Source organism: Asterias amurensis, chromosome 21 (genome assembly GCF_032118995.1).
Source record: "Asterias amurensis chromosome 21, ASM3211899v1".
NCBI lineage: Eukaryota > Metazoa > Echinodermata > Asteroidea > Forcipulatida > Asteriidae > Asterias > Asterias amurensis.
The window spans coordinates 9,943,719-9,961,566 of NC_092668.1; the positions used below are offsets into that span (position 1 = coordinate 9,943,719).

The 17,848-nt window shown below is 38.6% G+C and overlaps 1 protein-coding gene across 2 annotated transcripts; it reads right to left on the minus strand.

Moving 5' to 3' along the window:
* Positions 1-1,757: 1,757 nt before the first annotated feature.
* LOC139952876 (alpha-(1,3)-fucosyltransferase C-like) lies at positions 1,758-10,000 on the minus strand. Of its 2 annotated transcripts, none has more exons than XM_071952147.1 (3): positions 9,886-10,000; positions 5,927-5,995; positions 1,758-4,327 (listed from the first exon to the last, which is right to left on the minus strand). In XM_071952147.1, exons 2-3 carry the CDS (start codon positions 5,960-5,962, stop codon positions 2,903-2,905), a joined length of 1,461 nt encoding a protein of 486 aa, XP_071808248.1. In that variant the 5' UTR covers positions 5,963-5,995; positions 9,886-10,000; the 3' UTR covers positions 1,758-2,902. The 2 variants fall into 2 exon arrangements, with proteins under 2 accessions (XP_071808248.1, XP_071808249.1); XM_071952148.1 differs by lacking the exon at positions 9,886-10,000 and adding an exon at positions 8,027-8,569.
* Between the last annotated feature and the right edge of the window lie 7,848 nt (positions 10,001-17,848).

A 17,848-nucleotide genomic window follows, 5' to 3' on the forward strand; every position in this document is an offset into this window, starting at 1 on the left:
CCTGTAAGAAAAATACATCCCTTACCCCCACATAACCTTTTACAACATTTGTACACTAGAATCCTCCCTATCTAGCGGGGTGCCGCGCGAAGCGCGGCATCCCATTAGTAAATGCTAAGGGTGCGTTCTATCATAGAGGAAGGAAGACAAGGAGCTCGAACGACCGGCAAAACCGCAGAGTAACAAAGGAATACTCTGACAATGCCCCTGTCTGACCAGTGGAAAAAGATAGGAGACCTCCAGCTGGACGGCCGATTAACGAGCAGGATTAGATCTTTCTACAGAAGGTGTAGTACCGTCAGTCTGCCCAGTTGCCCTACGTGTAAAGTTGAGACAAGAATTGTGAATAATATACACGTTTTCATTTACCGTTTGTGGTGTTTCACGGAAATATCATGGCATATTTTTACATTTTTTGTGACTTTCCTGTCACTAGCGGTGGTACAAAATCTGGGAAATCACACGAGGGTGGTTGGTACTCAATTGTGTTTTTCGATTTGGTGAGCACAAGTGTACACAATTTTTAACAGGTCTCAATTATTTTTTTATTTTTTATTGTATCCACACGACATACGACACCATAGTTGATTGACGCACCAAGTGCGCAAGCGCAAACTCACATTGTGTGTGATTGCGATGTGTCGTTAAACGACCGCGGTACCACGGGTTCGACTTTTGAAGTCCCTTCGTTCGAGTGCCTTCTCTTCCTCCCCCATGGTTCTTAGCTTCCCTGGGTCGACCCGGTCGCGATTTTCTTTCCCCAAAACGACATTGCAATGATTTGGTGAAAGAGCAGGCCAATTTCATGTTGGCGTAATATGACGGAAAGAGCCAATCACAGCGGCAGGGAAAAACAATTGCAATGTCGTTTTGGAAAAAAAAGTCGCGGACCAGTGTTGAAAAAAGAAAAGAAAAAAAAGGGTACATCGGCGGGTTAGGGTTAGAGTTGGGCGTGTGATGGGCTAAAGTAGCAGCTTGGCCCAGTGAAGGTCGTGAAATTGCGTTTCGGACGACCTTTCCCCTACTGCCGTAAATAAAAGTGTTTTCACCAGCAGCAAATTTTATGGATTAGTAATTTGAGGATCGGTTTTATAGAAATGGCCAGGCGTGAGAATTTTCCGGTTTTAACTGGAATTCCATTGTTTTTATTTTGTTTTTATTGGGGGGGGGGGGGGGTGGTGCATGGAATTTGTAAGTCCGCCCAAACTAATTCTAATGATTATGCAACTTAACCTAACACTGCTGTTTTTATTGAAAACTACTTGGGGAAGTAGATAAGCTGTTGAAAGTTAGTAGAAGTATATGCCTTGGGTGATATTACATGTGCGAAATGTTTGAAAGATATAGCACGAAAGAATTAAAATGTGTAACATCCATCTCAACAGAAGTATTGCTACTCTATCATAAATGAGCAAACACTTATTTTCTGTCTGTATTCAACTACAGGTACACTACATTAAGTTAGACCGTGCAAATACTTTTGGAACTTGTAACTTAAACCTATAAATGCTGTTTTTAATGTCAAACTAATTTTGCCACTGTTTGGAATGTCCGCTGCTGCTGTTTCTCTGATGTCTTTAGAATAAAACTGACAAATCAGTCACTAAAACGCCAGATTTTGGAGGGGTAGATGATAGTGGGAATAATATCAGAAATAGTGGCAGAGTTCTGTGTTACCCTTGTGGGTTTGTTGATGAGAGGTATGAACGAGAAAGAGAAATATAATATCTAAGAATTCCCGAGTCTGGCTACAGAGATCATTATCCAAAAGATCCGTTCCTTTATTGTACGAAAGGATATGGCATAATGAAGGGTTTGTAAATGACTGCAACTATGATATTTTTCTGTTTACCAGGAGGAATAATTTCAACGAAAATATACATTCACTAAATTACAATTGGACGGTATAACATTCGTTATAGAGACAATACAAAAAGCTACCTGCCACAAACTCTTTCAATTGCATTTCTTTTGGTTGTTTCGAAATTGGAGCAAAGAAAGTCTAGGTAATTTTTGCAAGTGTATCTTTCAACCATGTTTCAGGCAGTCGTATCATGAGAAATATTCTTATTTAATGGGCTTTATTTATGATAGCTTTTAAGTTGATCAACATTTTTATACAGACTTATGATATTAACATGCAAAAGAGAACGGTTGAAGGGTCGGTCTCAAACATTTCAAGAGAATAATATCAGGGGTCATTTAAAGGCAGTGGACAGTATTGGCAATTACTCCAAATAAGTATTAGCATAAAACCTTACTTGGTAACAAGTAATGGAGAGCTGTTGAAAGTATAAAACATAATTTGAAACGGGTCCCTCTGATGTAACGTAGTTTTTGAGAAAGAACTAATTTTCCACGGATTTGATTTCGAGACCTCAGAATTAGATTTGGAGGTCTCGAAATCAAGCATCTGAAAGCACACAACTTCGTGTGACAAGGGTGTTTTTTCTTTCATTGCTCGAGACTTCGAAGACCAATTGAGCTTAAACTTTCACAGGTTTGTTATTTTATGCATATGTTGAGATACACAAAGTAAGAAGACTGGTCTTTGACAATAGTGACTGTACATGTCTTTAAGTTGTGAGCTTCACTATTTTGACTATGGGCCACTAAAAACTGATGATTAGTGTTAGAGTGATCACTGGTCATACTTCAAAACTATACTAATACCAATAAATACTCTGAATAGCCAAAGTAAACAAATAAACATTATAACAATCAAGGTAGATAATGGAAAGGGTGGAGCAGTCAGCAAGGTCTAGCGTATAAGTGTGCCATGGAAAACCGCAGATGATTATGAGCAAGGTTTGTTTAGGAGTTAGGGATGAATTGCATCAAAGAAAGGTTATTCGAAGCATGGAGGTATTCGAAAGGTCGATTGTTTTTATACTCGTTCATATCAGGTCCAAGGCACCCATCTATCATAGGTCATAATTCTAGGTCCTTTCATTGGTCGATGACGGCAACTTTTGAACATCTCCGTATCTTTAACAGTCCGAAACGGAACCGGGTCGTCATTCATCCATGGAACCATTCTACACATCAAATTGCTGACGTTCAGTGGTACGAAGAAATGCTTGAGATGACCCTTGTATCTCCACGCAAAATACTCGTTGTACTTGTCGTCATTTGCGTCAAGGTATCGAATGTATTCAGCGAGTTTCTCACTGGATTTGAAGTCGGAGATGTGGATAAAGGAGTGGGGTGGTGCCACGCGTTCGTACGCACTCTTTCTACCGCCATAGACTATCGGCACCGAACCTGCTAAAAGTGAGTTGTCCCAGAATTTAGCCGTAATATACTCGTCACACTCTGTGTTTTCAAGAGCAAGGTAGAACTTATACTTCGCCATGGCTTCCATGCAGCCAGTATTGGCTGATGTAGGTCTGGACACATTACGTTTACCACAATTAAGAGTTCCGCACCTACCGTAAATATCAATTGGTAGAAGTTCTTGGAGGTGTTTCACGTACGACATACGCGGCCATGGTACATCGTTACAATTACTCGCCATCCACGCCACAAGCTTCGTTTTATCCTCACTCCAATTCTTCGGTTCGTTATTCATCGGCTCGTTCAGGATGTACTGGCTGAATGGATGTACTATTTCGGATTCCGAGTGATACGTCATGGAAATCTGATAGGAAAGTTTTTGGAAGTCTCTTTGATTCAGCTGGTACCTGGCTGCAGCTTCACATGCAAAGAGGAACCACTTTGTCCTGTTGGTCACTTCTTTAAGCGCAGCGTTCTGGAAAGTTCGTGCGCCTTGGACGTAGTCAACGTTGAGAATTACTCCGTCGCATTGTTTTAACACGTTAGGTTCGAGCGTTGTTATAAGTTCAATGTCACATTGATGCTCTGGGCAAAAGAAATGAGCTGTGACTGGTGTCTCTGATGGATTCTGTCTTCTAGCCTCGTCGAATCGATCATCAAGATCTTTGAATTCTATCCAGCGTTTGAATCCAGGAGCTTTCCTAAAGATTGCAATTCGTTTCTTGCAAGGTTTACTCGGAACAGTTAATTTAGGTGGATCTTCCGAGGTCTGATTGTTTCCAGTTGGCTCGTTCAATTGCTCAGTTGATTTAGGTGGATCTTCCGAGGTCTGATTGTTTCCAGTTGGCTCGTTCAATTGCTCAGTTGATTTAAGTGGATCTTCCGAGGTCTGATTGTTTCCAGTTGGCTCGTTCAATTGCTTCACCATTCTAATTGGTGGATAGCCATGTTGTACAGTATTTGTTTTTGAATTGTACTTAAGGCCACTGCAGTAAATGATTATGAGTATTTCAAGAATCAGAATAAACGAAAGAAGCTCAAACCTGGCTACCTATAAAAAACAACAAGAAGAGACACAACAACTATTATTCAAATTAGTTTCAACATTAAAGGCAGTGGACGCTATTGGTAATTGTCAAAGAGCATTCTTCTCACTTGGTGTATCTAAACATGTGCAAAAAATAACAAACCTGTGAAAATTTGAGCTCAATTGGTCGTCGAAGTTGCAAGATATGAATGAAATAAAAAGCACCCTTGTTACACGAAGTTGTGTGCTTTCGATGCTTGATTTCGAGACCTCAAATTCTGAACTCGAGGTCTCGAAATCAAATTCGTGGAAAATTACTTCTTTCTCGAAAATCACGTCACTTCAGAGGGAGCCATTTCTCACAATGTTTTATACTATCTACCTCTCCCCATTACTTGTACCAAGTAAGGTTGGATGCTCATTGTTATTTTGAGTAATTACCAATAGTGTCCACTGCCTTTAACAAACAAAAAAGGAAAGAGCTGTTCAAACTGCTAACGAACAAATAATATCTGCATGAAGTCAAATATTATAAATGGCCCAACGTTTCGATGTTGTGTCGTGCATTCGGATTTATTTACCAGTAGTGTTGAGTAAGCTATACATAACCATAATTCCTTCACTTTACCTTGGTATATAGGATCGTGATAGGGTTTATACGGTACTGTGTTGGATTAGAGGCAGTGGACAATATTGGTAATTACTCAAAATTACTATTAGCCTATTAGCCTGGTAACGAGTATGGGGAGAGGTTGATGGAAAACATTGTGAGAAACAGCTCCCTCTGAAGTGACATAGTTTTCGAGAAAGAAGTAATTTTTTTCTTTCATTACTATCTGGCTTCTTCGACGACCGATTGAGTTCAAATCTTCACGGGTTTGTCTGTTCTGTGCAAATGTTGAGAAACGCCAAGTGAGAAGACTGGTCTTTTACAATTCCCATTAGTGTCCAGTGTCTTTAAGAGTGCTAGCAGCTTGGGATTAAATGGTCCTCCATGCAAGGAGTTGAGAAAGTTTGAGAAGTGGTCTCAACTAGTATGTCTCATGGACAGGTATAATACATTGTTGTAAAGTACATAGATCTGATACAAGGGTACAAAATGTACACATCATATTGACTGGCAATGAGCTAACTAGTGTACGTCCCACCCGAGTAACATGCCTTTGATATTTTTTTCACAGGACTCGGGAAAATACTGAGTATACAGTGCTAACACACATCGGTCTTTTTCTTAACCAATTAATATTCTTGATCCCGGATGCTAATTTAACATCTCTGATAGTGTGCGTCTATTCCCCCGAGGGACTTTGATTGAGCTAGCAGAGGAGGGACCTTTTTCTCAACTGGATTTTTTACCCCCATTTTAGTCAATGACTCTTTTTTCAAATATTGATAATAACTATTTCCATTTGCAAAGGTATTTAAACCCGCTTTCTCCACACGTACCTAGTTCCTATTGGTATTAGTATCATCTCATCTTTATCTATCGAGTGTGTTTTACTTGTCAACACACAACCGTTATTCATTATATGAGACAACAGGTCCTCATATAAGAATTTGATCTCAACGTTTTTTAAAGAACACCATGTTAACTCAATTCCAACATTTTTCAAAATAACTTACCTTGGATGTATAGTTTTGGTTTGGCTTGGTCGTCATGGTGATTAATCAAAGTGTTGAACACCAGGCAACCTGTAGTATAGTGAAAATAGTGTAAGTTACTTAGTGAAGAAAGTAATTCTATTCAAATCGTTTCCTTGACCATTAGGTGACTTTAATCAACCAAACTCACCCTTTTTCTACCACATAAAAGGAAACAGGATGAAAAAGCTGAACAGAACAAAGGGACTAAAGTAGTAAGCTACTTTTAGCAAAGCACTTTTAATTTTCAATTTGTAGGCCCACTGCATATCTAGTATGGGGCGCCGTTTGTCCATTAATTGTTTGACACTTTTAAGGCATGTTTTTACCATGGTTTACAGCAATTAGATGTAAACCATAAAAACTGTTGCCAAATCCTGTTATGGTTTACATACCAGTAAAGTATTTGTTGTGTACAAGTTTATGGTTTACAAACCATGAACATACAAAAAACATTACAAATCGTGGTTCATAAACCAAGAAAATTTACGCATCTTAAAAACATGGTTAATAAACCATAAAAACTGAAGCATCAAAGTCATGGTTTAAAAATCATGGTTTATAAACCATGAAAATTGAGACATCTAAAAAACATGGTTTATAAACCATGAAATTGAAGAATAAAAATCGTGGTTTACAAATCATAATAAACCATAACAAATGAACCATAAAATCATGGTTTGTGATCATGGTTTATAAACCATGAAAATCGAGACTTCTTAAAAAACATGGTTTATAAACCATGAAAATTTACACATCTCAAAAACGTTGTTTGTAAACCATAAAAAATGTGCACTTACAAATCATGGTTTACAAACCATAAAAATGTGCACTCACAAATCATGGTTTTTAAACCATAAAAAATGTTCATTCACAAATCATGGTTTATAAACCATAAAAAATGTGCACTCAGAAATCATGGTTTACAAACTATAAAAAGTGTGCACTCACAAATCATTGTTTACAAACCATACAAAATGTGCACTCACAAATCATGGTTTATAAACCATAAAAACGTGCACTCATAAATCATTGTTTACAAACCATACAAAATGTGCACTCACAAATCATGGTTTATAAACCATAAAAACGTGCACTCACAAATCATGGTTTACAAACCATAAAAAATGTGCACTCAGAAATCATGGTTTACAAACCATGATTTGTGAGTGCACGTTTTTATGGTTTATAAACCATGATTTGTGAGTGCACAATTTTATGGTTTGTAAACCATGATTTGTGAGTGCACACTTTTTATGGTTTGTAAACCATGATTTGTGAGTGCACGTTTTTATGGTTTATAAACCATGATTTGTGAGTGCACATTTTTTATGGTTTGTAAACCATGATTTGTGAGTGCACATTTTTTATGGTTTGTAAACCATGATTTGTGAGTGCTTACTTTCATGGTTTGTAAACCATGATTTGTGAGTGCACATTTTTTATGGTTTGTAAACCATGATTTGTGAGTGCTCACTTTCATGGTTTGTAAACCATGATTTCTGAGTGCACATTTTTTATGGTTTGTAACCATGATTTGTGAGTGCACCTTTTTTTTTAATGGTTTATAAACCATGATTTTGATGCTTCAATTTCCATGGTTTACAAACAACGTTTTTTAGATGTGTAAGTTTTCATGGTTTATAAACCATGGTTTTTAAGAAGTCTCGATTTTCATGGTTTATAAACCATGTTTTTTAAGAAGTCTCGATTTTCATGGTTTATAAACCATGATCACAAACCATGATTTTATGGTTCATTTGTTATGGTTTATTATGATTTGTAAACCACGATTTTTATTCTTCAATTTTCATGGTTTATAAACCATGTTTTTTAGATTGTTACGATCCAAAAAACTCCAAACTATCCGTGAATATAAATCACTCAAAAAGCCTGAATTTCCTCAGATGCAACAAAGAAATCAAACAAGGTGACACTGATGTATAAGAACACAGAAACGAAGCGATTTAATGATAAAACTATCAACCACTTCAGTTACCGAATCGGTTTAACAAATATACAATGATTGATTAAATCAAATGTACATTAACAAATGGTTCTTATACAAAATAAGTATCTTACGGGCTAATACGTCGACAGCAACAGAAGATACGGTGAGGAACACAAACACTGGCTTTAAACGATCAGCTCCAGGGGCGATAAATAAGTTCTTTGCCGATGTGACTATGAGCTATCACGGGGTAAACTCACTCCGATAAAATGTCCAGAAGAAGACGAAACAACAACGGGTACACAATCTGACACCCGCCACAAAATATGGGGAAAAGGCCCCAAAATACCGAACTGTAGACTAAGTTCGAAAATGTCCTTTCCGGATTCTAAATACGCTCTTTAACTGCACTCGGTCAAACGCGAACTCTATCACAAGCTCCTTCAACGAGTTGTATCACAATCACAGAAGTCGTAGCTTCCACCAGTCTTGCGTAATGTGTCCTCTCGAAAATTTCTCACAGCCCGTATTTAAAGGATTTGTGTGTGGTTTTCTAGAAAGTACTACACTAGATTATTCTAGATCCTTCATAACAGATAAGCGCCGCCCACAGTAGGTCAACGGACTTACACAAATAAAATGATTGACAGCGTGTGCACATGCATTACGCAGGGTCTCATAACAAGATGTCTCAATTTTCATGGTTTATAAACCATGATTTTTAAACCATGACTTTTTCAGTTTTTATGGTTTATTAACCATGTTTTTAAGATGCGTAAATTTTCTTGGTTTATGAACCATGATTTGTAAATGTTCTTTGTATGTTCATGGTTTGTAAACCATAAACTTGTACACAACAAATACTTTACTGGTATGTAAACCATAACAGGATTTGGCAACAGTTTCTATGGTTTACATCTAATTGCTGTAAACCATGGTAAAAACATGCCTTAAAAGTGTCAAACAATTAATGGACAAACGGCGCCCCATAATCTAGCAGTATACTCCCCGTTGCAGGCAACTGACGTCCTGCCAGGGCTAGCATGCAGTAGGCCTACAAATTGAACGGATTCAGCCTCAAACGTCCCTTTAATATAATTGCAGGCAAATGAAGCCTACTTTATCATCATGTGCCGACCAAAATTAAACTTTAATTAACATCCTATACATACGATGAACACTTTTTGATCCGAGGCAAAAACAAAATTTAGCACTATGAAAAACATTTGGTTTTAGATTTCAGGAAGTAGGCCTTATCAAGTGGAAAACGTTCTATTAACGTTCATTAGTTTATACAAAGGGAACATTTGATTTGAGTAAAATATTTTTTTATTGTTATTTCGTAACAAATGACAAAGTGGTGGCCGGCAGGATACGAAAACTGTTCATGCAATTTCCTCCTGCATGGTCTACGATCGGCCTTTGACAATACAGCAGCCGATTTCACGAAACGCTAGGATTGATCCTGTCTCGAGTTAGGACGAGTAACTCGTCCCAACTTAGGATTAATCTTAAGGTCTGCATGCTACAGTGCAGGGTTGGGACCCGTCCTAGGTCCTAAGATTAATCTTAAGTATAGGAAGAGTTTGGTGAAATTGACGGCTGGTGGTTGCCTATTAACAACAAAACGCCAACAGTTCTTCTAAGAATGGGACCCGGCCGCAAGGTGTCAACTTGAAAGGTCAACAATTGACGTGTTGTGGTTATACCAACTCGCGAGTAATATTCAGTCCACCTGCAATCTAACAAGTCTTGAAAAAAAAGAGAAACAAGAAACTGGGAGTCGGATATGGAAATGTGTCCAGATGGTCCTTATTAACCATAGAGAAAAGACCGTCCTTTCTCTATGCTTATACCACGGAGATAGACTCCATGCTTATACCCAATAATCATACCTCCGATTGTATTTGAGATTATTCTGGGATCCCTAAAACAGGCATGGGAATTCACTTCTTGTTTACATTCGTAATAAATGAAATTGTATACTTACACATCAATTAAGGCAGTAGCGTTTATAAATACACCAAACCATGCGTCAATACATCAGATCATAGGGCAGCCTTTAGACACAACATAATCGGATGCTCTTCCTTGCTATCTCTCTCTCTCTCTCTCTCTCGACCCCAATTCTTTAACATGGAAAGCAAGATTCAAAGACCATTGTAATAAATGCAATGAGATTACGTAACACCTTACAATTCAAAACAGGATCTTCTTTTGACCAGAGTCTGTGCAACGGCGCCCGGGAATTTGATCCATGTATTTTCTAATGTACAAGGTTATGGGTGCAACCCAATCAATAAACTCCCATAACATACAGTGAAAAATGCTTAAATGTTTTCAAAACTACATATAGCACTCATACCTTACAGCTATTTTACAGTAAAGAGGAAGCTAATTGATTTAATACGTCGAATTATTTCCCCTCCTAGTCAAAACACAACTGTATGACCAGTGTCATTTTCCAAACGTCCATGCATCAATCTTGAGAAATGGCCTACATCTCCCGGCAAATATGACCATTTATTTTAGGGTCTTTGCCATCTAAAATGCACCAACTTGGAAGTCAACAACCCCCAGGTCACAATCGGGCCACATTTTTACTGAAACTATTTTAATTTAGACAATTTTGAGCAAGGGCGTCAATCGCTACTGAAAAGTGGGGGGGGGGGTGGCGGGCGAGCTAGTTTTAAAAATACCTTGCATTATTTTCACCCATACCACTACCTTCACGTTTGATTTCTGTGTTACACGTCTTCCCTATGTTTTGTTTGACAAGGAGGCGAGTACAGGGGGTGATAATTAACAATAACATCATCCGATGGGGTTTGGGAATGGGTTTCGTTTATGTAAGACCGGTTCTACCAAATACAAACATCGTATGCACATTCCTTTTTAATTGTAACGACATCGCGAACAATTATTAGGTCAAATTTCGAGAATTCTTGATGTTTTTGTCTCCTTTCTTTTTCTTTTATTTTAAGATATTTTTCCTTCAAATTAACTACAATTTCTACCGCGTGCGTGTATCAGCTGACCTGAGCCGAAATTCCCGTCCTGCGCACATTATGAAAAACTTTGGCCCCGATTTGAGCAGAAAAGAACACAGCCTTGTGTGCCACGGCTTCCTGCGTGTTGCACTGACCCCCCGAACTTTTACCAAACAGGTCAATGGACTAGACCATTATATAAGGGGGGGGGTATAAACAGCCCACACTGTATCCTGTATGTATGTTTATGGTTTATCTATTCAGCAAGGACCAGTGTATATCAAACCATAATAGGATTTGGACTCACGAATTCAAGTGACATGCTCAATTTTATACTTTTTAAAATATTTTATTTTAGGAAATGTCATTCCTAACAATACGCTTGGCACAAACCAGGGCCCAATTTCATAGAGCTGCTTAAGCACAGAATTTTGCTTAAGCAAAAAATTCATTACTTAGTAAAATCAGATTACCGGCCAAGACTCCACTCAATTGTTATGCTAAGTAAACAACAGCTAAATACTAGTCATAAGCAATGTATATGGCATGAAATTCTGGCCAGTAACATGTGTAAAATAAGCGAGCTATTTTCGTGCTTAAGCAAATTTTTTGCTTAAGCAGCTCTATGAAATTGGCCCCAGTAAATCACAAACACGTACATGTACACTTCAACAAATCATGCATTATTGTTCTAAAAGCTACAACAAATCTTACTCTGATACACACTGGCAGTAAAATAATTTCCACACTTTAACATGGAGTTGTAATTTAAATTTTGAACACTGGTAACAAATCTTACTCTGATACACACTGGCAGTAAAATAATTTCCACACTTTAACATGGAGTTGTAATTTAAATTTTGAACACTGGTAACATTTTTGACAACAGTTTAGCACAGAATATATTTTCACTCCACATCATTCTTAATTAAAATCTTGGATATTGTGCAGTCTATGGTTTGAGGTAAAGTGTTAATAAACTTTACATATCATGGCATAACAAATGGCACAGAAAGAGAAGACAAGTTTTGGCAAATAAATAGAACAGCTGCCTGGTTATAAAAACAAAATAAAATACTGTTTTTCCTACAGTTAAGAAAAAGACACTTTACATTAAGAACACTAAAAAACATAAAAAAATAGTTTGAAAGAACGGTCAAGTGTACATCTTTGGTTAAGGCGTTTTGTTTTGCATCCCTGTTTTAAAGAAACAAGGGAGTATTAAATACATTTTACATGCTAACTAGCCTTCATATCAGCATTATATGGCACTTTCACATTGAGTTGGAAACAATATTTTGATCACTGGCAACATTTTTGACAACATTTAGCACGGATTACATTTTTATTCAACGCGTTCATAAAAAAAGTCTAGGTTATTGTGCATTCTTTGGTTTGAGGTAAAATGTTGGTAAAATTCAAATTATGGCATAACAAATGGCACAGAAAGAAGTTTCGGCATACAAATATAACAGCTGCCTGGATATTAATACAAAATAAAATACTGTTTTTCCACAGAGAATAACACTTTACATGAAGATGACCATGAAGATGTTCTTTAACTGAAATTTTAAGTTGGGTGAAGAACAGATCCTTTATCACGGGTGAACAAATAACAAAACACTCCGGTATGTCTATAACATCTTCAGCATTTCGCCACTCGTCATAAGCTGCGGAGTCCCATTCTTTATCGGTGTAGTGTACTCGCACTAAAAGTTGTTCTCCAACAAGCTTTGAATCAACTATTTCAAAGGAGTAAAGTTTAGTAGTAGACCAGGTCTTCTTGCTGACTCTCTCTGTTGATATTGATGGTCCGTTGTTGAGCAGCTGGTAGTTATGTTGATTTGTTGGTCGAGTACTCCTTCTCAAGGATATTTCTCCACCACAGGCACCAATATCCATCAAAGGTCACCTACGTTATAAACAAATGTTTAAAAACAAAATAAATAATACTCTACAGGAAATATAAAATAATATAGATGAAACATAAATAAAAGATAAGCAGATGAGAGGGGCCTCAAGTCTTGTGAAAGTTATAATAAACATATATAACAAATAAGATAGAGCATGGAGAGCAGACTAAGACTTATATAAGTAAGAGCACAACGTAAATAATTCTTCCTTCAAGTCAACATTTGATCATGATTATTGATTTATTAACCCTCTAAATAAAAACTAAAGTGCAAGGAAATTGTTTGTCCACTACTAATTATTGAGAATAATAAACCAATGCACCCTTCGTACTACAAGTATTGGCAATCAGATTAATTTAAATAAAAAACAAAAAACGACAACAACAACAACATAACATTTCTTGCCTCACCTTTATCCGTCTACAGCAATGCAGGATTCGAGTAGAAATCACCCCTATTGAGAGTATGTTGTGATCCGATCACCGAACAGCCTCCAACCTTGACAGAACTTTAGCCAATTTCTTCTCAAATTAGAAGTTTTAAGCCAAAGTAATTGTATCAGAAAGAAACATAAATATTCTACTCAAGAAACTGTATTTAGATAATAAACAAATCGGCGAAAAATCGGTGAAAAATCGAAGAAACCATCCAGGATCCAAGCTGGCGTCTTACGGCTCCGACAGGAAACAACATGGTAGATCTAGTTCCTGCTTCAATAAGCCTATTCATAAGCGTACCGCGCGAGCATGGCAGAACCAGACTGTAGTGGACTTTGCATACATTACCGGGGTACTAAACAAAGAAGAAAAACTCTCTGTAATTAGACCAAAAAAAGCCATCCTTTCCTCTAGGCCAATCAAAAACTTTTTTATATAGATTGAGGGAGAATTTCCCATAGTTTATTCTGCCGTGCGATATGGGCATGTACCGTGTCGGCAACTATTTTGCCGTTCAGTTTACCGAGTGAACCCACTGAAAATGTGGTCAAATTCATGTTGACCTCTATAGGAAATGCTCGTTTTAGCATTTTTATCTCGGTTTTAAATTAAAAAAGGCCCTATGTTCCCGACCGTGTTAAATTAAGTTTTACACACTATTCTCGAGAGTAAGAATAGAGCTTTCAAATGCAGGGCGATATGGTAAAATACACTGACACACTTTTTATTTATGAATGAACGTTTGCCGGTTTTGCTTCAGACGGCCTGCGATTTCACGTGCTGAGGGCTACGTTGCGGTCGTCATTGAGCAAATGCACGCAAGTTTTTTCATATTGAGTTGGCTCAACCAACCCCTCTCTTTCACACTCTTTTAAAGCCATTGGACCCTTTTGGTACAGAAACAATAAAAGTTCACAGATTTACAAATAACTAACAGGATTTACAGAAGGTAATGGTGAAAGACTTCTCTTAAAATATTATTCCATGAAATGCTTTACTTTTTGAGAAAACAGTGAAACAACGAATTACGGATTTATTTTAAACACATGTCATGACACGGCGAAACGTGCGGATACAAGCCTAAATTTTCACAGGTATGTTCTAGTAACCGAGAGTGTCAAAGTGAAGTGTTTTGGGAAAACGGAAACCCCAATGCAAACTCAAGAATGGCAGATTAAAACAAGGGTTTCTCTTTATCGCCAATTTCACACCATTATGATGAACAACAGTTTATTCTTTTTAATGATCTATTGTTGGAAAACAATGGCGACTTTCAGAAAGTGGTGAACGTAGAAAACCTAAAACAGTCCCAGTTTCTCGGAGATGTTGTCGACTAAGACTCTATATAGGAATTAAATTCTAGAGTTTAGCTCTATAAATCTAAAATATCTTTAAATGAGACAATGATCGAAAAAACACCAGTAAGTGGTTCAGAGTGTTTTGTCTCTTAAACGAGGCATTGCCTGCTGGTGTTGAGAGTTTCGACAGTTTATATATATATATATATATGAAGAAGGTCCGGTTTGGATCGAAAGCTAAGACCAGCTACTCTATTCATTATATATATAATGAATAGGGTAGATGGCCTTAGCTTTCGATCCAAACCGGACCTTCTTCAGAGGCATAAAACAAGTACAAACAAATACATATCCATTTATAGAAAAAGAGAGGGGGAAAGGGATTGAGGAAAGGATCCAAAAGAAGCGGGAAAATAACAGCCAATCAAAGTTTCTATTTCAGGGACAATGTGTGGCTGTGAACCAATATATATATATGAAGAAGGTCCGGTTTGGATCGAAAGCTAAGGCCAGCTACTCTACTCATTATATATATATATATATATTATACCCCCCCCCACCCCCTCCAAAAAAGGGCCGAACGGTGTAGGTTACAGACTAGACCAAGGGTGAGAGACGCGAAGACTTTTGCCCGACAGTAGTGTGATGTGCTCGTCGTCTCATTAGAGGATTAATTGAACTGGATGACCCACAGAAAATAAGTTCAAATTTGAAGAAAAAGAGTTCAAACAATTTTCACTATTACGTTCAATTCAACTACTTTATTCATTTTTATATGATGAAAACAACAAACTCTTGAAACATCACGTCAGAATCATGGTCAGAATGAACAGAATCGTTTGCCGTTATGTGTTTTCAATTATTTTCTCTGCAAAAAGTGTCCATTTACTGAAACGCGCACCAACATCTAAAAATCACAAGGCGGCGCTGTTTAGTATATGCGTGAAACGACGACATGATCATGCTGCATCATCGATCGTCGACGAGCAGCATTAATCATTTTTATTATTGTCAATATATGTAAAAGTATAATACATATTTTAAAGAATGGTGAATCTAATTTTGTAGGCCTATACGCAAAACGAATCGATAAAGCGAGTGCCGCCGAAAACTTTGTGTTGCGTTAATACTACATGTATATCTATTATGTCTAGGGGCGCGCGGATGACGTCACGCACACTCAACACGGATCGAAAACTAACCCGGAGGTGTTCACACTACGGCTTTCGATCCGTGTTGGAATCTTCGACACGTAAAGAGATTTATCAACCCACCTCCCGGGCAGGGTTGGTTTGTCTATCCAGGACCGCTGGGATGGGCTAATCGCTTGAACAGATTCTTGTTCAGGATCAGGAAGTTTGTCATGTAGGCCCATGCAGTGCATATAGATACGGCGTGAGTGTGAGTGTGATGCATGATGGGACTGCGCATTAATACTAAACCAATGACAGTGCATGATACGTTTGCCCATCCCAGCGCCTTTGGTTAAAGCAAGACGCTGGGGACGAGTGAAATCGGGCCAGCCCCAAGTGGCCCGCCCCACAAGCAGCACACTTGGGGCTGACCATAGTCACGTGAGCCCTTGGATGACGTCAAAGCTCGAACGCTCGAATGGTATCTCTTCCCCGGTAATTCGTATTTCGATGTTGGTGAAAGCCACGCACGCTTGGACTTGTGGCTGGTTTTTAAAAGTTTGTTAGTACGTCACTCTTCTCTTACAATGCATAAGCCTACAGCTATGTATTTTCTACACCTTTGAAGAGCCAATATGGGGGTTGGGGGCACTTATTATAGAGAGGGTTTGTTTGTAGGTCCTCAAAATATTATAAACTCTAAAGATTTAAGAGCCCCCCTCCCCTCCAAAATAAACGGGAAAAAAGGGTTTCAGTGTAAAATATTGTGCCCAATTGTGGCTTGTGGACTTCAAACTTGATGTACTTTGGATGGCATAAGCCATAGAAACAATTTTGTTATATTTGCTGAGAGGCGTATAGGGCGAATCCGAATTGGTGGCTACGGCTACAGATGTTGCTAAGGACGTCCTATACCTCAACGCATGGTGACAAGGAAATCTAGCCGGAGCCGTAGCTGTATCCGCCAATTTGGGGACGGCCACAGAAACATGTTTTCAAGATGTTTTGAAAATTACTCCGGTGTAGGGACCCCCATATTAAATTGAGCAAATGATTAAAGGGACACGTTGCCTTGGATTGGACGAGTGGACGAGTGGACGAGTGGTGTATAAAAAGCGTTTGGAAAGAGTTTTTAAAAGCAGAATACAATGATCCGCACAAATTTGCCTCTAAATTGCGTTTTACTTTGCGAAATAACACGGTCGGCCATTTGCGGGAGTCCAAAATTGACTCACATAAATGGCCGACCGTGCATTTTCGAGACATGTTGTGTGGATCATTGTATTAAACTTTTACAACATCTTTTTCCCCATATTCATTTTAAAACAAACGGTTACAAACGTTTTTCAAAGACCAACTCGACCGATCCAAGGCAGCGTGATCCTTAAAGTTCAAGACTCAATTAATAGTTTCCCCTTAGAGAAAAAAGCTGTGATTTCGTTGTACATTAGCATTTTGTACTGATGCTATGGGATTTTATTAAGTGGGTGTAATGCTAGGAGTCCACTGGGCCAGCGCCAGTTGGTGCCAGTTCGCGCCAAAGATTATGTGATGGCGCGTAGTGGCTCGCTGTGGCGCCGAATTAATGTCCGCTCGGCATGTGTCGCCAAGTGGAATAAACTGGGTGCCATATGAAGTGCGCCAAATTCCACCCGGCTTGCTCCAAACTGTTGCGCCAGTTTTCGCCATTACATGGCCATTTTATTCAAAACTTCACCCTGTTGGCACCATTCGCGCCAATAGACGGCTACTTTGCGCCACTTGGTGATTAGTTTGTGCCAAAGGTCGCCATATTGGTTTGAACCTGCCGCCGCTTGGCGCTACTTGCCGACTACATAAATACCGGCCATCGGCTACCTTGTTCAGACCCTCCTCAGCTGCATCTTCGTTGAAAATTGTGTGAAATCTTGTAGAAATTGTGAAGGAAAAACTGCGTGTCGAGTCGAATCTTGAAAGTTGTGTGAGAAAGTCCTGCGATGCCGCCCTGATTTTATACGCGGCAAGTGGCGCCGAATGGCGGGCAACCAGGTGGCATTTGGCACGAAGTAGTCACCAATCGGGTGCCATTTGGCTTGCTTTGGTGGGCTATCCGCCTCTGTTGGAATTGTTTGGCGCGTAGTGGCGCAAACAAGGTGCCACTTGGCGCCAAGAGGCGCCATGTGGCGCGAAATCTCACTGGCGC